Source organism: Rhinolophus sinicus, chromosome X (assembly GCF_036562045.2).
Source record: "Rhinolophus sinicus isolate RSC01 chromosome X, ASM3656204v1, whole genome shotgun sequence".
In the NCBI taxonomy this organism is placed as follows: Eukaryota; Metazoa; Chordata; class Mammalia; order Chiroptera; family Rhinolophidae; genus Rhinolophus; species Rhinolophus sinicus.
The window spans coordinates 86,579,439-86,606,786 of NC_133768.1; the positions used below are offsets into that span (position 1 = coordinate 86,579,439).

General features: G+C 35.3%; 1 protein-coding gene across 13 annotated transcripts in view; it reads right to left on the bottom strand.

Annotated features, from left to right (window-relative positions):
* Positions 1 to 27,348, bottom strand: part of TENM1 (teneurin transmembrane protein 1) — a 1,181,603-nt gene that overhangs the window by 236,622 nt on the left and 917,633 nt on the right. For all 13 annotated transcript variants that reach the window (XM_074324280.1, XM_074324286.1, XM_074324287.1 and 10 more), the window contains 3 exons: positions 18,066 to 18,251; positions 16,490 to 16,513; positions 14,251 to 14,397 (listed from right to left, as the gene is read on the bottom strand). In XM_074324280.1, the coding sequence (XP_074180381.1) occupies positions 14,251 to 14,397; positions 16,490 to 16,513; positions 18,066 to 18,251 (357 nt within the window). The remainder of the gene's footprint in view (positions 1 to 14,250; positions 14,398 to 16,489; positions 16,514 to 18,065; positions 18,252 to 27,348) is intronic.

Sequence of the window (27,348 nt, forward strand, 5' to 3'; positions counted from 1 at the left end):
CCTTGCAAAAACCCTGTTAGGTAGACATTCTCATTTCCACTTTACAAATAAAAGAGGGGAAGCTAAATGTGGTTGCACAGTTGGAAGAAATAAACCCAGTGTGCTGACTACAAATCACATGTTTATTATCATCATCAAAGCAGTATTATTAACACTGACTGACCTAGGCTCTAAGACTTCCAAGTACCTGACTAATGTAAGTATTTGCAACATATGAAGTGGTTAAGGTCAAAGAATCAAACTACTTTGATTCTATCTGATTTTGACTGTGCCCCTTAGAGTCTATAGGATCCTGGACAAATCTTGTAAACTCTTGTATTCTCTTGTAGATGAGTTTCCTTGTATATGAGATGGGGATAATAAAAATACCTGCCCTACAAAGTTGTTGTAAGGACCACATGCTACAATAATCACAGAGCTTAGCACAGTGTTTAGTACATAGTTAGCACTCTTGATAAATATTAGCTATGCCACCGACCAAATTCTATACTGTACAGACTGCAAAGAGTCTAGGGATAGTGTCATGGGGTAGATGCCAATGGTCTGCAGTGGCAGCTTAAAATGTTCAGATTCACTTCTATTGAAGTTGCCTTATCACTGGCCAAAGCGCAAGTAACTTCTGTGTAGCATATTCAGTTCATTAGAATGTGTTCAATTTGTGAACTTTGCTTGGATATGTTGACAGATCAGTAGGATCCTATGTGGCTCTAAATAGAAACTATTGCCACAGTAAATCTTTTTTCACTAAATTTCACAAATTCAGAATTTGTTATCATTTGGCCAGGGGCTGGATTGAAGCTTATCCTTTTCAGCATCTATAGAATAGGGGGTTTGCCAAGCAAATTAATAGTGAAAAAGAAATTGAAGGGCAGATCATTCCAATAAGTTAAACACAATCTTCTTAGGCATTTTAGAAATCCATAAACAATGGACTATTAATAAATCATTCATAAATTTTTACTAAAGCACGCCCCTACTAGGTAGTCCTGTTTGCTGAGTTGCTGCTGTTATATAAATTGAAGGTAATATAACCGTATTTCCTTTGGAAATAGCCTATAATTCTTTCTTTTTTTGTTTATCCAGAGGGGCTTTCACCCCATTTTTTGCTATATTGGTAAAAAGAAAGTGGGAGAGGTTCAAGTTTAGTCAGGATTTGACCTACACAAAACATTGTTATTGCTCTAACCACATACAACTTACTTATTCTGTCAGGAAAGTAAATTGCTTATTCGCCACTAATATTCATGTCCTCCCCATCCCCACCCGCTATCAATGGCTTCCCATATCACTCATAGCAAAAGCCCATGTCCTGACAATGACTGACTTCTGGTTCTTCATCGTTTCTCTCTGACATCTCTGATCTTACCTCCTATTATCCCACAGACCCTCCCCCGCTATCCTTATGCCTGGAATGTTCTTCTCTTCTATATTAACTTGGCTCCCCATTCACCTCATTTAAGTCTTTACTCAAATGCCATCTCTTTAGTGAGGCTTTCTCTGACCAACTTATTTAAAATTCCACCCATCTCCTAAACTCCCTATTCTTTTTTCCCGTTTTTTAATTTTATTTTATTTGCCATCAGTACAGCATACGGAATATAGTAAAAAATATTGTAATAACTATACAGTGTCACATGGGTAATAGACTTATTGGAGTCATCACTTTGTGAGGTATGTAAAGGTCTAATTACACTTTTTTTGTACACCTGAAACTAATAATAAAAAAAAAGAAAGATAACTCATAGGAGATTATAAAGAAACAAACAAACAAATAAATAAAGTGAGTTCCCTTGGTTCCCTAAAAAAAAAAAAAAAAAGAAGTGTCAATATGATGCTTTTAAACCCTGCTTTAAAATACAAACTCGAGCTATAGATTGTTCTTGAATACATGTGAAAGTAATAGTAAAGACCAAAAAACAAACAAACAAAAAAAAAAACAAAACAAAACTTCATCACACTTATCACCTTCTATCATACTATTTTTTAAGTCGTTTATTGCCTGCCTCTCACAACTAGAATGTAAGCACCATGGAAGCAAGGATTTAGTCTTTTTATTTATTGCTATTTCCTCAATGACTAAAACAAGTGCCTGTCTCAAAGTAAGCATTCAATAAATATTTATTGAACAAAAAAATGTATGTCTTAAAAGTCCTATTTCTCTGACATTTGTAAATTCACCTAGAGGTAATAAACATTAAGCTAATGCATCAAAATAAATGTTCTAAATAGATTCTTCATTGATACCACACCTTTATTACCCACTTTAAATTACTGATTTTCAAACATTATCTCATTCCTTTTCACCCCTGCAAAGTAGGCAGATGTCAAGTATTACTAGCCTTAGTTGATGGATAATGTGACAGATCCGGTCAGAGTGATTAAGTTATAGAGTTTAGATTTTCCAACTTCCACTTATATCTGGAAACACTTAGCAGTTTCGGATCTCATAACTAAGTGATGATCCTTTAATACATGGATTGCTTGGAAATGAGGAGGGTGGGTATGGCCAAAAGACAATAATGAGGAATATGCTTTCTGATGCTTGGTCTTTTGTCCGAGCCAAATCTTAAAAGTAAACATGGCCCTTAAACAGTGCAAATGTTATCAATTCATTGCTCCTTCTATTTCATTTTCCTTTTTATTAAATACTGCAGCATGGTGGTGTTCAAATATGAAGCTTATTGATCCACGAGCTTATCTGTGTTCATAATTCACCCACAGAGCTGATTTCCAGATCTACAAACACTACATCATAAAACAGTTTTGCAAATAGCAATTGTTCTTAATGAATGGTGACTTATTATGAGGAATGATCCTGGAAGATCATTCTCTTTTGGGCAATTAACTTATTGATTTTACCAATGAATATGAATGTGGACCATTAGAAGAGTTTGTACAAGGGAAGCTTGGACAAAGATATGACAACTACTTAAAAGATCAGCAGTGGGGAAAGGCCATTTTAATTAAACACTCTTATTCTACTTTTTAACCTCCTTGACAATTGTTCCAGAACATCACTAACTACTTTCCTTCCTCTATCACTGGAGTGAATAAAACGTAATCATAGTTTGATATCTGAAGATGTTATAAAACTCACACTGTTCTGTATGATCTGGCCAATGCCTACCTTTATATTCTCATCTCCCATAAACTCTCCTTTACTCATTGTATTCCAGCCACAATGACCTGCCTTTCACTTCCTAGAAGAGGCTAGTACATTTTTACCTCAGGGCATTTGTACATGCTGTTTCCTTGGCCTAGAACATTCTTCCCTTCAGGTGAGGCCTCCCTAACCACGGAAACTTGGTTAGGTTCCCCTATATACGTTTATAGCACTCTAAACGTTTTATACCACTCTTTACAGTTGTACATACATAGTTGTTTGTATGGTTTCTTATTTAATATCTGTCTTCCTAGGCCATAAACTCCACAAAGGCAGGAAACTTGTCTTATTTGTCATTTTCTTCCCAGTGCCAAACATAATACTTGGCACAAAGTAGTAATGAATAAATGGAAAACTGGGTACTCAGTATGGCATGTTTGTCTGAAAGCTAAACATGTGAATCAAACATTTGTATCTGCGTTATCTAATAGAACTTTCTTCAAGGATGGGAATGCTCTAGATCTGCACTAATACAGTAGTCCGTAGCCTAATGTGACTACTAAGCACTTGATATGTGGCTAGTGCAACTGAGAAACAGAATTTTTAATGTTATTTAAGTTAAATTTAAATAGTCACATGTGGCTAGTGGCCATATATCAGACAGTGCAGATTTTGATATCTCCAAACGGTTAGATGTTGGATGGTCCACAAACTTAGCCAAAAAACATAAAGAAGTTTGAAATCTTGTATGAGGTCCAATTTATCATTTTTTCCTATTATGGTTTCTTTCCTTGCTTTTATGTTTTTAAGAAGTCCCTTCCCATCTTGAGATCTGTCACCAATATTATCTTCCAATTGTGTTTGAGTTTTCTTTTTCTTTTAACTCATTAATCAGCTGGAGTGTTTCTACTTATCTTATTTGTTTATTTTTTTTTGGAATCTGTTTATTTTTTTTGGAATATGGTATGAATTGAAACTCTAAGGTGTTTTTTTTTTTAAATATTTGTCTCAGCACCATTTATTTAACAGTGCTTCTTTTTCTCCACTGATTTTTTTTAAATTAAAGTTTATTGGGATGACAATAGTTAGTAAAGTTACATAGGTTTCAGGTGTACAATTCTATAATACATCATCTGTATATCACATTGTGTCCTGCACTAATTTTGATACTGGTTTTATAATATACCAAATTTTGTGGCGTGTGTTCCAGAGTTTTTATTCGATAATATTGATCTGTCTACTCTTACATCAGTACCACTTTGTTTTAGTTATTAGAGCTTTAAAATATTCTTTAACATCTGATAGTTCTGTCTTGCTCTCACTAGCCTTTGTTTTAGCTATCCTGATTCAGTTAATATAATGCCTAACTTTTTTTCTCATGTCAATTCATATGTGCATGTAATAGTGATCATATTTTCCAAATGCCAAATCAGGACACATGAAAATGAGGTCATCATAATGTTAAGTCACCTCCTCCAAGCACAGGGTTATGCACATGGTAGGTGCTTGTTGACTAAAGGGATAAATGAGGTGAAGGCATTTGATTGATTTGTGATTTCTAAAGTAATTAGTTCTTATAAATAAAACCCACAAGATACTTTTCCTTTTCTTGCATGTTAAGAAAAAAATCCAAGGGTTATTTGTTCCCTGTTCTGTTTTTACTGTTCAAGGAGCTGTTAGGTAGCTCCTAGCCCAGCTATGTCACTTACAAATTCAATGCAACCCAATTAGTTACTAAGAGTCACAATGCATTGAATCAAAGTGTAACTAAAGTCAAAGCTGCAGGAGGTAACAGCAATAATAGTGAGTATTCAAAGCTTTGAATGCAAGAAAAAAACCGACCATTCTTTAAGCATCAGCTAGAATATGGAGTAATCAGGTAACAGCTATTTGAAGCAACTGCTGGAAAGTGATTTTTCCGATTGGGAAGATTTTTTAAGAATTACATTTTAAAAATTAGGACTGTTTTTTTCCAAAAGGATCAAATGACATTTTATGATTTAATTAAAATACACACACACACACACACACACAGAAATAAGTATGCAAATATTAATAATTAGTCATGTTTGACAAAATGAATCCAGCCATTCTAGATAGCCAGAAAGCTGAGACCACCAAATGAAGGATGTTTAATGTATTCTGAGGGATGATATTTATACAATATAAAAATGAAATTACTAGGACTTCCGGAAAAATGGCGGCGTGAGGTGAGCCTCTGTAAAGCTCCCCTGGAATTTACAACGAATCGAACAACAAAAACTCCACAAAGGACTCCCTGCACAACAGACAGGCAAGACGAAGAGGCCCACTACCGACTGAAATCACCTACAGGTGGGAGATTCTCGCGAGTGGAGGGAGGAGGAAAGGGAGAAGTGCGCGGAGACGGAGCCGCGCGGGCGCAGGACGCAGACCTAGCTCAGTGCGCCGAGCTCGCTGCTTCCCGGAACCACCACAGCTACGGGAGAGGGAAGAACTCGGACTGCTAGGGCTCCGCCAGGCTCCACAGGGCTGAGGGACAGCATATAACACGGCTGAACCCAACGCTCACGGCAGAGACCTCGGAGAAAAGACTGAGGGAAGAAGGCTGAAAACGGTGGTTTAAGCCCGCACTGCCGAGCAGAGAACGGAGCCTTAGGCACTGAGACTAGCCGCCCCCTCCCTCCCAGAGCTCGCCCCGCCCCCACCTGCCCGGTGCTAGAAGCGAAACAGTAGCAGTGTCAGATCAAAACAACAGAAAATTTGCTGTTTTGAGAACTGTAGACCGCAAACACAAATTCACAGCCCAGCTGGTTCTGGCAACGGGGAGAGAGCTGTGGAAGCAGGAACGGCTGTGGTGGTGGTCGCAGCCATTGCTCTGGGCCACCTCTCACAACTCACCCCACCCCTGGCCCCACCTATCTGGGCGGATCCCTGCAGGAGTAAACAGAACTGCTGAAACATACGGGCTCTGAATCAGGAGCTGGAAGAGCTTTGGAACATCAAAAGCTATCCGTATACCCACCGGGACACTGCGCCCTGTGACCTAGACGAACTATTAACAGAGGAGAAGCCCGTCTCCCAGGGAATCCCCCCATTGTGTGAGAAGCAGGAATAGTGCAGAGAAAACATAGCACTACCGTGTGGGAGAAGAAAAATAAATTGCAGTTGGAGAAATAATAAAACATTCTACCAACAAGTACTGGAAAACAAAAGAAAGACCTCTTCCTATCAACCTGTTGCAGAAGTCACTCCTGTAGATGTCTAGGAAGAGAAATAGTAAACCAGTAATCGCCATGAATAACCAAGGCAACAAGATAGCTCAGAAAGAAAGTGAAAAATCTCCAGAGAAGGCACTTAAAGATACAGAAATATGTGACTTAAATGACAGAGAATTCAAGATTGCAGTTCTGAAAAAACTCAACGAGATACAAGAAAACACAGATAGGCAGTTAAATGAACTCAGAAAGTCAATCAAAGAACAGCATGAGCAATTTACGAAAGAGATTGAAATCTTAAAAAAGAACCAAATAGAATATCTGGAGATTAAGAACTCAATAGAAGAAATTAAGAATGAAATAACCAGCTTAGGTAGTAGAGTTGACCAGATGGAGGAAAGAATCAGTGACATCGAAGATAGAAACCTGGAAATGACACAGATAGAAGAAGAAAGAGACTTGAGACTTAAAAGAAATGAAAGAACTCTACAAGAACTTTCTGACTCCATCAGAAAGAGCAATATAAGAATAATGGGCATACCAAAAGGAGAAGAAAGAGAGAAGGGAACAGAGAATATATTCAAACAAATTGTCGATGAGAACTTCCCAAATTTGTGGACAGAACTGGACCCTCGAATCCAAAAAGCAAATAGAACACCTAGTTACCTCAATCCCAACAGGCCTTCTCCAAGGCACATTGTATTGAAGCTGTCTAAAATCAACGACAAAGAAAGAATCCTCAAGGCAGCCAGGGAAAAGAAGACGGTAACTTACAAAGGAAAGCCCATTAGATTATCATCAGATTTTTCAGCAGAAACTCTACAAGCCAGGAGGGAGTGGAACCAAATATTCAAACTATTGAAAGAGAGAAATCATGAGCCAAGAATAATATATCCAGCAAAGATATCCTTTAGATATGAAGGAGGAATAAAGACCTTTCCAGACATACAGAAGCTGAGGGAATTTTCTAATACACGACCTGCACTACAAGAAATACTAAAGGAGGCTATTCGACCACCATCAACAGGGACAATTTGTGGCAACCAAAACTCAAAAAGGGGAGAGTAAAGGCCTGAACGGAATATGGGAATGGAGAAAGTAAGCGTGCTGAAGAAAATGGAATACTCTAAATATCAAACTTTCTTTTACATAAACTTAAGGGTAACCACTCAAAATAAATCCAGAACTGAAATATATACTGAAATAAAAGAAGAAACAGAGGAACACATCATAGAATACCACCACACAGAAATAATAGAAAACAACAGAAAAGCAAAGAAACAATGGAGACACAGCCTTACCAGAAAACTAAAGATAGAATGACAGGAAATTCTCACATATCAATAATCACCCTAAATGTAAATGGACTGAACTCACCAATAAAAAGGCACAGAGTAGCAGATTGGATCAAAAAACTAAACCCAACCATATGCTGTCTCCAAGAGACACATCTCAGCTACAAGGACAAGCATAGACTCAAAGTGAAAGGGTGGAAATTGACACTCCAAGCAAATGGTACCCAGAGAAAATCAGGTGTAGCCATAATGATATCAGATGAAACAGACTTCAAGGTGAAAAAGATAACAAGAGACAAAGATGGACATTTCATAATGGTGAAGGGACTGTACAACAAGAAGACATAACAGTCATCAATATTTATGCCCCCAATCAGGGAGCACGAAATACACCAAGCAACTACTAACAGAACTAAAGGGAGAAATTGACCAAAACACAATTATACTAGGGGACTTAAATACATCATTGACAGCTATGGATAGATCATCCAAACAGAAAATAAATAACGAAATAGTAGCCCTAAATGACACATTAGATGAAATGGACATAATTGACATTTATAGAGCACTTCATCCTAAAACATCAGACTATACATTCTTTTCTAGTGTACATGGAACATTCTCAAGGATAGACCATATATTGGGACATAAAATCAGTCTCAACAAATTTAAGAAGATTGAAATCATACCATGCATATTCTCTGATCACAAGGCTTTGAAATTGGATATCAACTGTAAAAAGAAAGCGGAAAAACACAAATACATGGAGATTAAACAACATACTTTTAAAGAAGGACTGGGTCAAAGAAGAAATTAGAGGAGAGATCAAAAGATACATAGAAACAAATGACAATGAAAATACATCCTACCAAAATTTTTGGGATGCAGCGAAAGCAGTTTTAAGAGGGTAATTTATCTCATTACAGGCCTATCTCAAGAAACAAGAAAACTCCCAAATAAATAACCTCATGTTACACCTTAAAGAACTAGAAAAAGAAGAACAAGTAAAACCCAAGGTCAGCAGAAGAAAGGAAATAACAAAAATTAGAGCAGAACTAAATGAAATAGAGAACAAAAAGACAATAGACAAAATTAATGTGACAAAGAGCTGGTTCTTTGAAAAGATTAACAAAATTGACAAACCCTTGGCTAGACTTACTAAGATAAAAAGGAAGAAGACACTGATTAACAAAATCAGAAACGTAAAAGGGGAAGTTATCACGGACACCACAGAAATACAAAGGATCATCCAAGAATACTATGAAGGACTATATGCCACCAAATTCAACAACCTAGAAGAAATGGACAAGTTCTTAGAAACATATAGCCTTCCAAGGCTGAACCATGAAGAACTGGAAAATCTAAACAGACCGATCACCAGTAACTAAATTGAATCAGTCATCCAAAACCTTCCCAAAAGCAAAAGTCCGGGACCAGATGGCTTCACTAGTGAATTCTACCAAACCTTCAAAGAGGATCTAATACCAATTCTGCACAAACTCTTCCAAAAATTGAAGAAGAGACAGTACTCCCTAACTCATTTTATGAGGCCAACATTACCCTGATACCAAAACCTGGTAAGGACAGCACAAAAAAGAAAACTACAGACCAATATCTCTGATGAATACCGATGCAAAAATCCTAAATAAAATTCTAGCAAATCGAATACAACAATGCATTAAAAGATTATTCATCACGACCAAGTGGGGTTCATCCCGGGGCACAAGGATGGTTCAACATCCAAATCCATCAATGTGATACATCACATAAACAAAATAAAGGACAAAAATCATATGATTATATCAATTGATGCAGAAAAAGCATTTGACAAGATACAACATCCATTTATGATTAAAACACTTAATAAAATGGGTATAGAAGGAAAATACCTTAACATAATAAAGGCCATATATGACAAGCCCTCTGCTAATCTCATAATTAATGGAGAAAAACTGAAGCCCTTTGCTCTACGTTCAGGAACACGACAGGGATGTCCCCTATCACCTCTGCTTTTCAACATAGTGTTGTAAGTCCTTGCCAGAGCAATCAGGCAAGAGAAAGAAATAAAAGGCATCCAAATTGGGAATGAAGAAGTTAAATTATCACTTTTTGCAGATGACATGATGCTATATATAGAAAACCCTAAAGACTCCACCAAAAAGCTATTAGAAACAATCAACGAATACAGTAAAGTTGCTGGCTACAAAATCAACGCACAAAAGTCCATTGCCTTCCTATATACTAACAATGAAATCTCAGAAAAGAAATACAAAAACAATTCCTTTTGCAATTGCAGCAAAAAGAATAAAATACCTAGGAATAAACTTAACCAAGGATGTGAAAGACCTATATGCTGAAAACTATAAGACATTTTTGAAAGAAATTGAAGAAGACACAAAGAAATGGAAAGACATTCCGTGCTCATGGATTGGAAGAATCAACATAGTTAAAATGGCCATATTACCCAAAGCAATATACAGATTCAATGCAATCCCCATCAAAATCCCAATGGCATATTTTAAAGAAATAGAACAAAAATCATCAGATTTGTTTGGAACCACAAAAGACCCGAATAGCCAAAGCAATCTTAAGAAAAAGAACAATAATGGAGGTATCACACTTCCTGACTTTGGCTTGTACTACAGGGCTACAATAATCAAAACAGCATGGTATTGGCAGAAAAACAGACACATAGACCAATGGAATAGAATTGAGAACCCAGAAATAAAACCACATAAATATGGACAGATAATTTTTGACAAAGAAGCTAAAACATACAATGGAGCAAAGACAGCCTCTTCAATAAATGGTGCTGGGAGAATTGGATAGCCACGTGCAAAAGAATGAAACTGGACTGCTATTTGTCACCATGTACCAAAGTTAATTCAAAATGGATCAAAGACTTAAGCATAAGACCTGACACAATAAACTGCATAGAAGAAAACATAGGTACTAAACTTATGGACCTTGGGTTCAAAGAGCATTTTATGAACTTGACTCCAAAGGCAATGGAAGTAAAAGCTAAAATAAACGAATGGGACTATATGAAACTTAAAAGCTTCTGCACAGCAAAAGAAACCATTGACAAAATAAAGAGGCCACCAACTGAATGGGAGAAGATTTTTGCAAACAGTGCCTCCGATAAGGGGCTAGTATCCAGAATATACAAGGAACTCATGCAACTCAACAACAAAAAACAAACAACCCAATTGAAAAATGGGCAGAGGACTTGAAGAGACATTTCTCCAAAGAGGACATACAAATGGCAAATAGACATATGAAAAAATGCTCAACATCACTAATCATCAGAGAAATGCAAATCAAAACCACAATGAGATATCACCTCACCCCAGTCAGAATGGCTATCATCAACAAGACAAATAGTAACAAATGTTGGAGAGGCTGTGGAGAAAAGGAACCCTCATACACTGTTGGTGGGAATGCAGACTGGTGCAGCCGTTATGGAAGGCAGTGTGGAGGTTCCTCAAAGAATTACGAATAGAATTGCCATATGACCCAGCAATCCCTCTCCTGGGTATCTACCCAAAAATCTGAAAACATTTAGAGATAAAGACACGTGTGCTCCAATGTTCATTGCAGCTTTGTTTACGGTGGCCAAGACATGGAAACAACCAAAATGTCCTTCGATAGATGAATGGATAAAGAAGTTGTGGTATATATACACAATGGAATACTATTCGGCAGTAAGAAAAGATGATATAGGAACATTTGTGACAACATGGATGGATCTTGAGAGAGTAATGCTGAGCGAAACAAGTCAGACAGAAAAAGCAGAGAACCATGTGATTTCACTGATATGTGGTATATAAACCAAAAACAACAAAAGAACAAGACAAACAAATGAGAAACAGAAACTCATAAACACAGATAATACTTTAGTGGTTTCCAGAGGGTAAGGGGGGTGGGAGTGGGGGGTGGGAGATGAGGGTAAGGGAGATCGAATATATGGTGATGGAAGGAGAACTGACTCTGGGTGATGAACACACAATGGGATTTATAGATGATGTAATACAGAATTGTACACCTGAAATCTATGTAATTTTACTAACAATTGTCACCCCAATAAATTTAATAAAAAAAAAATAAGAAAAAATAAAAAAAGTAAAAAAAAATGAAATTACTGTCCAACATCTTAGTCATAGGGCTTTCAGAGATTATTTAATCCATCTTTCCATCTCAAGGTAGAATTGAATCTATATTTATAATCAATATCATTTTAATCTTACTAAAGGACAAATATGGTAATTGGAAATCTCAAAGAGCCTTCCCCTGTCCTCCCTAAAGAAAGAATCATAAAAATACACTGAACTCATATCAGGGTGTTTGATTTTTGATTCCCACATAGATACACAGTTTTAAAGAAATATTCAGAGGTCAATACACATGCAGCAAAATCTTCTATACCTTTTGTATCTATGTATACAACAGATATTAATTGATGATCCTTAATATTTAATTGATCCACTCATTAAACATTTCTGGTTGCCTTGAGGTGACCTTGAGGACATAAAAATGCTTGATAATTAAATATTCAATTAATTATTTTTATCAAGCTGTATTTATTAAAACAGGAAATTGATTTAGATAAACCCTAACTGAGTCAGAAATTATAATCGCATAGGACATTAATGTATTTTCTGAACATAAACTTTTTAATCAATATATCAACTGAGAAATCTCTATTACTACCTCAAATCCTTTTTGGAATGAGGCAGACCACCTAGGTTTACACCCTGGCTTTATCATTTACTTGCTGTATATTCTTGAGCAACTTATTTAACCTCCGTGTCTTGGTTTCCTAATTTGTAAAGTAGTGTTAATAGTAATTCTACCTCATGGAGATTAAATGAAAATATTCACATAAAGGACTGCCTTGCATAGAGTAAATCCTGAATACATGTGAGCTCATATGATTAGTGATTATATTCGGCATATAACTCTAGACTTTGGGTCATGCTTAATATGCAACAAGAAAATCATATAGATAGAATATAATTAAGTGCTTGATCATATGGTGCATCTGATAATCATTATCGAATATTGGGGTGGTGGATGTCAGAGGTTTCATGAGAGATATGGCTTGAGTTGGGACTTAAATGATGGACAGAGAATGATGGGTGTAAAGGAGAGGGCTCACCAGGTAAAGAGGCATATAATGAATAGGAAATAAAGGAAGGTGAAGATGAGTCTTGGAGGGCCATAAAAGTCAAGTAAATAATTGATAAGTGCAACATTTACTTGAAAATCTCACTTTGGCTTCCCAAATAAAAAATTCCATTTAGATAGGCAATAAAGAATCTCATCAGAAAAAGGGTCTGTTATCCTAAGTTTATTGCATGTGTGTGTGGGATGGGGTGGTGGTGTAGTTTATCATCTTTTTAAGTAGTTTACGTGAATTATCTCACTTAATACTTATAACAACCCTTTCAGACATTTAATATTATAATTAGCCTCATTTTGGAGATCAAGAAATTGAAGCACAGAGATATCAAGAGACTCTTCCAAAATCATACAGCCAGTCAGTACAAAGCAGAGTTAGTATTTGAACCCAGAAAGTCTAACTTCAAGCCCTGTGCTCTTAATCACAATGTTGCTTCCACTTAAAGTTCACAATGTCTTAAAACTTTTTAAGGTAAATCGCTAGCCAGGACAAGTAAAAGAGGAAACACATACACTTAATTTGGTTCTTAAACTATGATTGTTACCTTCTTGATTTAAGCCCCATGTTTGGATTCAAATGACAATTGTCTAAGCAGTATAGAAAGCCGAGGAATCACATTTAATAATCTACTTCATTTTAAGCTAATATACAGAAAAGAAACTTTCTGTTAATTTTATATTTCTTTGAGTAGAAAGTAACAGAAAAGTGAGGATTTATTGTTTTAGGATCATTCAGAGGTGACATGCACTGTTTTGAGGTACTGTTGTACAAAGTATTGGATGATTTTATTTGCTTGGCTGAAATAGAAGTGGTTATCCTGAGGCCTTGGAGCCACATATGGCTTTTTAAAATATTATGTGCAGCTCTTGAATTAAATATAATTTTTTTACTGTGAATTGTCTCGATGCCTGTATTAAGTGTTACTGAAAGGTAGGGACACAAGAGGGAGCTCCAAATAAGTAAGAACAAAGAAAACGATTTCATATTGCATATAATGCAAGCTACACTAGCATATGACAGTTTGGACAGGGATACGCTGACTTAATTTGGTATAGTAAATGCCATAGGTATGGGAAGAAGCATGTTTTAGTAGTAAAAAAAAACAGACTCTGAGTCAGAAAATCCTGAATTGGAATCTTGGTTCTGTTACTTTCTAGCTGTGTGACCATGGAGAAGTCACTTATCATCCCCACTCCATGCATTGGTTTTCCCATCTATAAATAGGGAAAATAGTATCTATACCTCATAGTGTTGTGAGAATTAAATGAGATATAATGCATGCAAAGAGTTTGAATTATTGCCTGATCGCAGTAAATGTTCAATACATTGAGATTTAAAAAATAGTATGACGTTATATAACTCAATATTATTTATACTAAGGATTCCTAATTTTCACTCTTGACCAGATTAGTCATCACTGCGCTAGAAGCTGGGCTATTTCTTCCTTATATGAACATTTTATAAATGACTCACCTCCATCATTGTCCAAGTTATCTCCACAAAGCATTTCCATGACAACATTGCAGCCTGTCCCACTCCAACCCACCTGACATACACAGTGCCAACCATTTTGATCTAGGGTACATCTCCCATTTCCAAAGCAGAGCCCTGGGCAGCCATCTGAAAAGACAGCAGAGAGTAACAATCATGGAGACATCAGAATGGGATTGGCCAAAAATGCTGTATCTTCCTATAGAGAAGCATCTCCTCATCTGGGCTCCGTTTAGATTAGGTGTTGAATAAATGGAAGAAGAGCTTGCTTATCAAAACTACCCAGGGAACTTGTTATCCCTTACTCTGCTGCGCTTTTCCTTAGAGAGCCAATTAGCATTATTAGTGTTAATCCCAATTCCCAGCCTCTGGTTCAGATAGGATGAAAACTATGGTGGGGTAAGAAATGTTTATTGTTTCTTTTTGAAAAAAAACACAAAAAACTTATTTCCTCATTTCAATCAAAACTGGATGGATAATATTGTATCTAGTGATGGCCAATAAGCTGGGAAAAAGCAGCAGTTTCTAGGAAGAGAAACTTCCCCTACTTTTAGTCTGTGTGGATTTTCCCTTAGAATGTATGGCTTTGGGATTTAGGTATGTTGGTATACAGTTCAGACCATACTATTAAGTAAGTATTTGCTCGTATAGTGCCATAGAAATTGCTGCAGTTCCTTTATATCTATTCAGTTTTTCTCTTCAAGATTATTAATCTTAGGGCTAAGGATTGAATTTTTACTTATCTGGTTATCTCTCTTGGAAGCCAGCAGAATATTATGCCAGTAGTGTTTTACAAATGTTTATGGAATTAGTGCATGCCAAATTGAGACTTACAGAATTCTAGAGAATAAATGGATAAACTTAGTCAAGAGGAAAGTGTCATGCTTAAATGACTTCTGTCCACTGACAAACCACAAACACTGACCATGGTCTCTGTTCAGACTTTGAATTTCTCAGGGATACCCTACTACTCTTTCTACAAGTAGTTCAGAGTTAGGCTATTATTCCAAAGGGCAACTGTGCATGTGCCAAGTGCTCAGTGGGCAGATGAACAGAGACAGCAATAATGGCATAGAGCTTCTGGAAATATTTCCAGTAGCAATATAAGACCAGATCTGGATTTTACTGGAGATAGTCCGATCAGTAGTCTTTTCATTTTCTGTCTTTGTAAGAAAATTCCAGAAGTATAAAGAGCAAAGGGATGTTTTATTTAAAAAATCTGTAGATGTAACCCAGTGTTCCTTCAAAATGGTTTTCCAAGCAACTACCAACAGACCAAAGGAAGAAAATCCTTTAAAATGAAGTGAAAAATGGCTGTTAGAAAATATGACAAGATTATTATATAGTTTTCCCTCGGTATCCATAGGAAATTGGTTCCAGGACACCCTGAGGATACCAAATTCCATGGATCCTCAACTCCCTTATATAAAATGGTATAGTTCTGAGGTACATGTCTTTAGGTGATTTTGTTGTTGTGAAAACATCATTGAGTGTACTCACATGAACCTAGATGGTGTACAATTTTACAATTACCGTAATAGGCTATACCATCTAGGTTCATGTGAGTACAATGCAATAAAAGTTCAGGTTTCTTTACATTAGCATCACGACACACACACACACACACAGTTGGCCCTCCATATATATATATTTAAGAAAGAAATTTATCTAGTTCCATTCTCATGGATATACAAAGGATAAGGGAATTTAGGGATAACTTGGAACGTATTTAACCTTCTGAGGCTGAGGTCGTGAAAGGCACTAGGATATCCAACAGAAAAACCCTTCATGTCTCTATCAGAGATACTGAGTGGGGGGTGGATGATGGAATACTTATAGAAGAACAATTCTTCTGACCTTCTAAGGACTTGGAGCTATATTGTTACGTTAAGGAAAAAGTTCAGTTGTCTACCTAAACCTAGTTAATTTAATAATTACCTATCTTTGTTACACACACACACACACACACACACACACACACGGCTCAACTTAAAGACAAAGAAGATTACTTCTTAAAACTGCTTATCAATCCATTACATGCTATGGCAAAAAAGTGACGCTTGGAGGTTGTTAAAACAAATTAATATTTAGTCTGACTATTGCAGCATGAACTTGACAATATTACACTTAAAACTGTCAAAATGAAAGAAAAAAACAACAACCTTTCCTTTCCCACATGCATATTTTCCATTTAAAATAAAACTAGTGAGAAAAATCTTACCTCGGACAGCATCTAAGTAGTGAGCTAAAAAGGGGAGAAAAGAGTGATTAAAAGAATTTCTGGGAGACCAAAGCTATACAACATGTACTAATGGTTTACCATCTGCTGCCTGGAAAAAGAACAGTAAACTGTGAACTGCTGAATGCTTGCAGCTCAAAAGTTAGTACACTGGCCTCTGTAGTTTGTAAATAACATCTTCTGTAGGAAAGATATTAATGGCTTTTCTGCAAGAAACTCTATTAGATTTCCTAAAAAGTGTCATATTTCATTAAAAGTATAAGAAATGCATTTTTACCTTTCAGTAATAACTTTCATGAAAGAGCACTATCTTGAACTTCTTATTAGTAATATCTTTAGGAGAGAGATCTTGAGTAAACACCTCTGGTAATCATCACAATATTTAAAATCTGTTATGTGAAGGCAATAAACTTACTGTAGTGCAGGAGTGTAATTACTTAAGCTGCATCTGAATCTCACCCCTCACCACTTTTTTAATGAATCTTAAATATTTTCCATAGTCACAGAACAAGACTTACTGCACCTTTAGTAGAGTAATAATGCAGTTTATTAAGATTATATATTATGTATATTACACATTACTTTGGCAGGTTCCAACCATTATAACAAAATATCTCCACCTAAAAATGGAAGCTATAGTAAAGATTGATGGGAGAAAAGACCCTGAAACAACAAATTGGATGTCCAGAGGCCCATGCTTGCCTTTGCTCTGCATGAATTTTCTCTGTGCTCATGGAATGCCACTGAAACACTCTGTGACCCACTTTCCTTAGCTGAGCAGTGGGAATCATACCTATTCTTCTGTATATGCAGGAAACCTTTGTGACAGATATGGGTCAAGGGCTTTGATTTTTTTTTTCAGAAAAATAAACTATTTTAAAATTGAAACCATTATTATTAGTGTTTTTTACAGTGTGAAGACTAGGTGATAGATTATTCCATAGGCTTTCTCATACACACAGACTGTTCTCCCAGGCAGCATCCTGAAAATTAGTGAAATTGGTGTCACTGGATGAGAGAGGGTGGATGCCTCAGTACAAACTCTCTCTGATACCCAGTGAACAATTCGACACAGATGTTCTATTGATGGTAAGTCAAGAGTGTCTTCCTCATATACATTAAAAACAGCCCCTAGTGATATCAATTGGCCCCTGTTAAAGTTGTCCCATTTAATGAAACTGCCTCTAAGTGCTTTCAACTGAGACAACTTATACTTTTCAAAAGGAAAAGTGGGCAGTGAATGTTACCTTCACAATAAAAGCACTTCTCTTATTAACTAATGGCATTTTATTCCAATGTATCATCTTTCATTTGAGTAACTCAAAGTACTTGAAAGCAGAAAATAAAAGGAATACTGAACTAACGAGAAAGGAAATGACAAACATTATCAACAAAAGAGGAAACCTCTCAGTTAATGAAACTTTCAAACTATGGCTAACACTTCTCCTTCTCTCCTCCAACCTGAAAGTCTATGAAAAGCCTGGTGATTGACTCGCTAGACTGTATTTACTTCTTCAACTAATCCAATTTACTTTTTTCTAAGTACGGTAGTACTTACCAATTGTGCAGTGGTCGCCCTCCCATCCAGGGCTGCACTCACATTTTCCGTCTTTGCATTGGCCATGCTCAGCACAGTGAGAATGACATGAGCGTTCTTCACATGTTGGTCCTACCCAGCCTTCTTCGCATTGACAAATTCCCCTTGAGCAGACTCCATGGCTACCACACTCCATGGTACAGAGCTCTGTGAGGAATTAAAATAATATATATTTACATATTTTATTAAAACCAGAGTCTACTATATCCAAAAGATATTTGAATCACCAAAATGTCACAAAGACCTCTAGCATTTGAGTGAATGTACGAGGAACTCTGTAAAAGAGATAGCTAACTATATATATATATAAAATTATAGTTGACAGTCATTATTGTTCACCTTCAGCTTCAGGTGTACAGTGCAGTGATCAGGCATCTATATCATCCCTGAGGCGGTCTCCCTAATGGGATAAGTGTCCACTGGATACTCTACAAAATCTTTACAACATCATTGATTACATCCCCCAAATTGACTTTTGTATCCCTGTGGCAATTAAGAATAGAGACAGTGGAAATGTAATGGCTGTATGCGATGTCAGAGGGGTAGTTGATGGGGGGAGGGGGGTTATCACTGTGTGAGGAATATAAATGATAAATGTCTATTACATTGTTTTGCACACCTGAAACGAATAAAAAAGAAAAAAATACAAAAAAAGAGATAGTTAAGTCTCTAAGTATAAAATAAACTCTAAGTCAAATTGACTCTGAGAAGTTCATAAAATGATAATGGCATTCAAGGTTTAGAAGTGAAGTCAATGCCAAAAAAACGTCAAGTAGGTTTCACTAAAATTCATTAAGATCACAAATAAAGTTGCAGAGATTTTATGATGCCACAAGAAATCATTGGGGGGAAAACACACACACACACACACACACACACACACACACACACACACACACTGTACAATAATGACCTAACTTCATTCAAGAAGAGAGGTTCTACAATTGGAAAGGTAACTTTCTAATAAAATTCATCATGTAAAAAGGTAAATCTGGCAATGTTGATAATCAACTGGTTTCCCTAATCATACTAACAATATTTGCATTTACTTTAAACATTTAAAATGACTCATAGCTGGTTAAAATACAGTGTTTTTATCTCAAAATGTCACTCAATATTTAGTCCATATCATCAATGTATATACTGGCTCTGCTGAGGTTCTCTCCATTGTCCCCTGACTTTTTGTTGAGAAATGTTGATTATTAATAAAATTATTACAGTAGAGAAGCCAAAATAAAAGCTTGGCATGTCTTTTTTAATTGAATACTCTTGTTGGAGGTGGAGAAGGGAGATAAAAGCCTAAGAAATGCAATAGGCTTTGAATACAATTGGCCATATATCCTTGAAGAGGGTGTTCTGGAGGTCAAATTGTCTATCTTCCATAGTCTTAAGTTCTGAAACTGATTTTTATATATTAAGAGGTATTGACATGTGATATCAGTATTACTCTATATTACATGTAACAAAGGTCTTTATATGTAACAAAGGTTTCCGCTCTATAGACAGCAGAGTTGTTTTTCAGTAAGTGAGAATATTCTTTTGATAAAGCCATGGTTATGGATTTTACTACTATGCAGATCAGTTTCTTCACTTATTCACTCTAAAGTATTCTTTGAGGGATCAAGTTATGATAGAAAGAATAGTGGATCTGAAATAAAGATTCCTCCACTTAAAAGCTGTGTCAGGCAAATTACTAACATGCTCTCTTAATCTCTGTTTGCATAACTACACAATGAAAGTAATATTTACACCTTATAAGGCCATTGGATAGATTTCAGATATATTTTGGAGACAGAACCAACAGGATTTCCCCCACAAGATTGGATATGGGGAATGAAGGGAAGGGAAAAATAAAAGTTTTGGCTTAAACAAGTGGATGGATAATGCTGCCATTAATGAAATAGGAAAGGCTGAGGGAAGAATAAAGGTGGAAGATCAAACATGTCAACTTTGAGATAACATATAGATAGCCAAGTGAAGATGTCAACTAAGCAGTAGGATATATGAATTTGACAGGCTAAGGTTGGAGATATGAAACAGGTAATCATTAGCATATAGGTGATATTTAAAGACATGGGACTGGATGATATCCTAAAGAACAAAGAATAGAAGAGCCTCAGGAATGAGCTTGGAGGTATCCCATGATTTAAAGATAAGGTAGAAAAAAAGGAACCATCAAAAGAGAGTGGGAAGGAGAGGGCAGTGAGTGATAGGAAATCCAGGAAATTGTGGTGTAACAAAAGCCAAAAGGGGACACTTTTTCAAGAAGAATGTAGTACAATATTACTGATAGGTGAAGTGAGACATGGGTAGAAAAGTACCTATTGGATTTATCAACATGGAAATTGTGGGTGACTTTAGGAAGAGTTATATTGATAAAGTGGTAGTTGGAAAACAATATTGAAATGGGTGAAAGGAAAGAGTGAATGGAAAAGTGTGTGGGATTACCAGGTTGTAAGAAAAGTCCAGGGCCCATAAAATACAAAATGGGGGCATGGCCTAATAAATGGTAGCTCAAGTAGGTTAATCTTGAAATGGCACTATTTTCTTATATTGGTTCTGAATCTCTGATTGATAATCTGGATTTGTAATTTCAGCTCTTGTAGTCAACCTGAGATTGTAATTATGCTCCCCTTAGTGGCCTCCCCCAAGATACTAAAAGCTGGTAATTTTACTAACAATTGTAACCTCAATAAATTTAATAAAATAAAATTAAAAAAAGAAAAGAAAAGCTGAACTGAAAGACCTTTCTAAGATTAGGGAGTTAAATTGGTTACAGTCAATCAGGTCAGAGCTAACTGAAACAATTAAAGGCAAACATTTTGCATATTTTGCTTTATACAACTATAAATTTCAGGCATAGAGGAGTATATCATTATAGTGATTTCCTTAAAAAATAATACGACTAGATGAAGAGTGTCAGCAAAATGTCAGACTGGGCTATCCTTAAACCATCTCAATATAAATCCTTAGAAATGTTGAATATAATGTAGTGATTTTTAAAACTGCATGTCTTAGCTCACAAGACAAGAAATTCTCGTGTCAGAAGTTAAAAAGGATGCTAACAGCCAAAGAAGTAAACATATAAGTTAACCCTCTGGCGGCCTTGCGGTATTATTATACCCAGTAATAACTAGGGTATTTATGTTCACAAAGGGAAAAGAGATAAGGTCTTTGGACCATTTAAGATGGGGAGATGGACTGAAATTCCTGCAGAAAGCAAGGACCCCTGAAATATCAGTTAAATGGAAACTAATAAACTATCCACTATCTCAGAGAGATAGCAAGGAAGTATTGACTTAATTATTATTATTATTATTATTATTATTATTATTACTACTAGTAGTAATAGTAGTAGTAGTAAATTTGAAGGTTAGAAAATAATACTGAAGTAAAATTTTGCTTAATAATAATTGTGCGATGGGAATGCCTTGAGTGAAATATTTCTAAAGCCTGATTATTCAGGAGTTAGGTAAGAGATACTTTGTCAACTATGCATATAAAAATTTACAGTTGTAATTCTGTTTCTAGTATTGTGACCTAAGAATCTCATCTCTTCTGATGAGAACTAGAATATCTAGACAAAACATATTTAAAAATATGTTAGAAGTTACTGGAGTTCACAAAAGAGGAAGGAATTATTGGGCCAAGTTCCAAAAGAAAAAGAAAACCCAGAGAGGAGAGTCTGACATTTATGGATGCTTTTCCTCTAGAAGTGTCCATTGATTCTGGTAGAGCTGCAAGCTAAACTATCTGCATTTTTGTAGGAAACACCATTTTTACTTGATAAGTGGGTGACAAACTATTGTCATTCAGACATTTTTTTGAAAGTGAAGGAAATAAGCTTAACACTTCAAGGAAAACTGGTAGTATTTGTTAATAATGATAAAATTTGAGCTTTCAAACAATAAGTAATGATATTAACAAATGTGGTTTTAAGAAATGTGCTTTTTAATACTATGTAATGAAATGTATTAATGTATAGATCTGTGTAATATGGTGAACCAGGATTTCTCAAATGAGTAATTGATGATGTTACAAAATTATCCATTTAAATTGCAAGATATAGCAATAGATTTTAATATAACAGAGTATAAAAAGTTCATTTCATAGTGTGTCAGATTTCATATTGCAACTAACCTATAGGAAACTACCCTTTGTTGAGTTTGAATATTTCAATATCCAAGAAGACTGCCACAATTATTGTAAAAGACTTAAAATGCTTTCCACTTTTTCAACTCTGTATCTATATGATGCCTTATTACCTTCATATACATTAATCAAAATAGCATATTGCAAATGATTGAATGTACTTCAATGAGAATTTCACTTTTCTCAATGGATATTTTTGTTTTGCAAAATAGTGTTGTTTTTCATAAAATATATTATTTATGTTAACATATAATGGGTTTATTATTGTTAGTTTTAAATTAACTACTAAATAAAATCTTCCTAAATCTCAAAAAATTAAAAAAAAAATAAAAAATCATGGATTACATAAAAATTATATTGGAAGTTAGGAACAATGAAAATATCATTTATAAAAACTTGTGGAATGCAGCTTAGACAGTAACATAAAGGAAATTTACAGCCTTACATACATTTAGCAGAAAAGGAGAACAGCTAAAATTAATAAACAAAGTGTCCAACTCAAAGAATTAGAAAAATGACTGTATATAAATGGAAGGACTCAATAAAGGTAAGAGCAGAAGTTAAATCAGAAACAAAGAAACAATAGAGAAGATCAACAAAACCAAACTTTGTGTCTTTGAGATGAATTATAAAATAGAGAAATCTCTGGCAAGGTAGAGAAAAAAAAGGAAGGAAATGATACAAATAAACAAAATAAACATTAAAGATTAAACTATAAAAACAAATGAGAGTGCTATAAACAACTTTATGCTAGTAAGTTTGATATCTTAGATAAAGTAGACACTTTCAAGGGAAAAAAATGGACTTGAGAAGAAATAGAAGACCTGCATACATGTTAAAGACATTGAATGTGTCCCAGATAACCATACACACACACACACACATACACACACACACACACACATATGTGTGTATATATATATGTATACATATGTATATATATATATATATATATATATATATATATATGTATATATATATGTATATATGTATGCATATATATATACACATACATATGTATATATATGGTCACGGGATGTGGAGTGCAGCATAAGGAATAGAGTCAATGGAATTGTAACAGCTATATACGATGTCAGAGAGGTAGATGTTGTACTGGAGAGCTTAGCTAGCATAGTAAGGCAACCGAAAGTATAAAACGTGTAACACCTGGAAAGGAAGAGACAAAATTGAATATACAGGTAAACTATGAAAATTACAAGAGAGGATAGCAAGGTTGTTGGATACAAAATCAATAGAAAAGGAAAAAAAACATGCCTATATATCACGGACTGCCAAATTAGAACATGTCATTAAATATATATATATATATAATAAAAAAAAGCTCAACATCCTTTTATGCAAAACTTTAAAACTTTTTGAATTGAAGACGACATAGAAAGACTCAATCAATGGAGAGATATACTGTGTGCATAGCTCACAAACCTCAATATCATTAGGATGTCAATTTTCCTCTACTGGTTGTGTAAATTCAATGTAGTTCCAGTCAATATCCCAACAACATTTTTCATAGGGCTTGAAAACCTGATCCTAAAATCCATATGGAGCAGAAAAGACTAAGACTACCCAAGAACATTTTGAAGAAGCAATTCACTGATGTGTGTGTGTCCTAACTTAAATGTACATCAATAGGAAAATGAACATATTAATTTTGATGTATTCATACAATATAAAAACACAGCAGTTAAGTTGAATAAAGTAAAGGTACATACCTCAATATGGACAAACCTTAAAAACATAATTATGAAGGAGGAAAGCAGGTTATTTATAAAAAATTTAAACACATGCAGAACAATATTTTAATATATTATATGCAATATATACTTATTTGAAAAAGCCTAAAAATTGGACCACAAAAGGATACACAGGACTTCATTTGTATTTGTTAATTTTTGAAGCTAAGTTGTGGGTTGTTCATTATGTTATTTTATATGCCTGGAATATTTAATAATAATTTACAAGAGAAAAGAAATGAGAGAATTAGTATGGAACAAATGTCTTTAGGTACAGTTCTATTAAACAAGTGGAGGTATGACTTAACCTAACTCTTTCACTCCAACACAAAGCCCTCCAGATACAAACCACTACCACTAATATAATTTACAGTTTCAGTGCTGCAAGTATCCAGGTGGGAAGCAATATCCTCATGAATAAGGGAATCCTCTAGAAAATAAATTACTACAAATGGAGAAGCAGATCTTAAACAATAAGATTGTGAAATGCATCAATATTCCTGCAATCATACACTGTCCCAAACAGAGTTTATAGACTAATTTTCAGATAGGTGCGGGGGGGAATACTAACAGAAAACAAGTGTTGGCAACTGTATAATTTATTAACATGATGGAAAGATATTTCCTCTAATATGTTTGTGTCATGAATAGCTCTATTCTATGTGTAATATTTTCTATCTGGTTGAAAATACATTACCATTATAGGCTAGGAAAAGAACACAAAAAATACAGGCAGCCACTTTAAACTTCTACTGAGACATTTCATTTTTAGTAAGTTTCTTTTTTTTAATTTATTGGGGTGACAATTGTTAGTAAAATTACATAGATTTCAGGTGTACAATTCTGTATTACATCATCTATATAGCACATTGTTTGTTCACCACCCAGAGTCAGTTCTCCTTCCGTCACTATATATTTGATCCCCCTTACTCTCATCTCCCACCCCCCCACCACCCTTACCCTCTGGTAACCACTAAAGTATTCTCTGTGTCTATGAGTTTCTGTTTCTCATTTGTTTGTCTTGTTCTTTTGTTGTTTTTGGTTTATATACCACATATCAGTGAAATCACATGGTTCTCTGCTTTTCCTGTCTGACTTATTTCGCTTAGCAGTATACTCTCAAGATCCATCCATGTTGCCACAAATGTTCCTATATTATCTTTTCTTACCGCTGAATAGTATTCCATTGTGTATATATACCACAACTTCTTTATCCATTCATTTATCGAACGACGTTTTGGTTGTTACCATGTTTTGGCCACCATAAACAAAGCTGCAATGAACATTGGAGCACACGTTTCTTTATGTATAAACGTTTTCAGATTTTTTGGGTAGATACCCAGGAGAGGGATTGCTGGGTCATATGGTAATTCTATTCGTAACTATTTGAGGAACCTCCACACTGCCTTCCATAATGGCTGCACAAGTCTGCATTCCCACCAACAGTGTTTGAGGGTTCCTTTTCGTCCACAGCCTATCCAACACTTGTTATTATTTGTCTTGTTGATGATAGCCATTCTGACAGGGGTGAGGAGATATCTCATTGTGGTTTGTATTTGCATTTCTCTGATGATTAGTGATGTTGAGCATTTTTTCATATGTCTATTTGCCATTTGTATGTTCTCTTTGGAGAAATGTCTCTTCAGGTCCTCTGCCCATTTTTCAATTGGGGTGTCTGTTTTTTGTTGTTGAGTTTCATGAGTTCCTTGTATATTTTGGTCATTAGCCCCTTATCGGAGGCACTGTTTGCAAAAAGCTTCTCCCATTCAGTTGGTTGCCTCTTTATTTTGTCGATGGTTTCTTTTGCTGTGCAGAAGCTTTTAAGTTTCATATAGTCCCATTCGTTTATTTTAGCTTTTACTTCCATTGCCTTTGGGTCAAATTCATAAAATGCTCTTTGAACCCAAGGTCCATAAGTTTAGTACCTATGTTTTCTTCTATGCAGTTTATTGTGTCAGGTCTTATGCTTAAGTCTTTGATCCATTTTGAATTAATTTTGGTACATGGTGACAGATAGCAGTCCAGTTTCATTCTTTTGCACGTGGCTATCCAATTCTCCCAGCACCATTTATTGAAGAGGCTGTCTTTCCTCCATTGTATGTTTTTAGCTTCTTTGTCAAAAATTATCTGTCCATATTTATGTGGTTTTATTTCTGGGTTCTCAATTCTATTCCATTGGTCTATGTGTCTGTTTTTCTGCCAATACCATGCTGTTTTGATTATTGTAGCCCTGTAGTACAAGCTAAAGTCAGGAAGTGTGATACCTCCAGTATTGTTCTTTTTTCTTAAGATTGATTTGGCTATTCAGGGTCTTTTTCGGTTCCAAACAAATCAGATGATTTTTTGTTCCATTTCTTTAAAAAATGCCATTGGGATTTTGATGGAGATTGCATTAAATCTGTATATTGCTTTGGGTAATATGGCCATTTTAACTATGTTGATTCTTCCAATCCATGAGCACGGAATATCTTTCCATCTCTTTGTGTCTTCTTCAATTTCTTTCAAAAATGTCTTGTAGTTTTCAGCATATAGGTTTTTCACATCCTTGGTTAAGTTTATTCCTAGGTATTTTATTCTTTTTGCTGCAATTGCAAAAGGAATTGTTTTTTGTATTTTTTTTTCTGAGATTTCATTGTTAGTATATAGGAATGCAATGGACTTTTCTACATTGATTTTGTAGCCAACAACTTTACTGTATTCGTTGATTGTTTCTAATAGCTTTTTGGTGGAGTCTTTAGGGTTTTCTATATATAGCATCATGTCATCTGCAAAGAGTGATAATTGAACTTCCTCATTCCCAATTTCGATGCTTTTTATTTCCTTCTCTTGCCTGATTGCTCTGGCAAGGACTTCCAACACTATGTTGAAAAGCAGAGGTTATAGGGACAGCCCTGTCGTGTTCCTGAACGTAGAGAAAAGGGCTTCAGTTTTTCACCATTAATTATGAGATTAGCTGAGGGCTTGTCATATATGGCCTATATTATGTTAAGGTATTTTCCTTCTATACCTATTTTATTAAGTGTTTTAATCATAAACGGATGTTGTAGCTTGTCAAATGCTTTTTCTGCATCAATTGATATAATCATATGATATTTGTCCTTTATTTTGTTTATGTGATTTATCACATTGATGGATTTGCCGATGTTGAACCATCCATGTGTCCCGGGAAGGAACCCCACTTGGTTGTGATGAATAATCTTTTTAATGCATTGTTATATTCAACTTGCTAGAATTTTGTTAACGATTTTTGTATCTGTATTCATCAGAGATATTGGTCTGTAGTTTTCTTTTTTTTGTGTTGTTCTTACCAGGTTTTGGTATCAGGGTAATGTTGGCCTCAT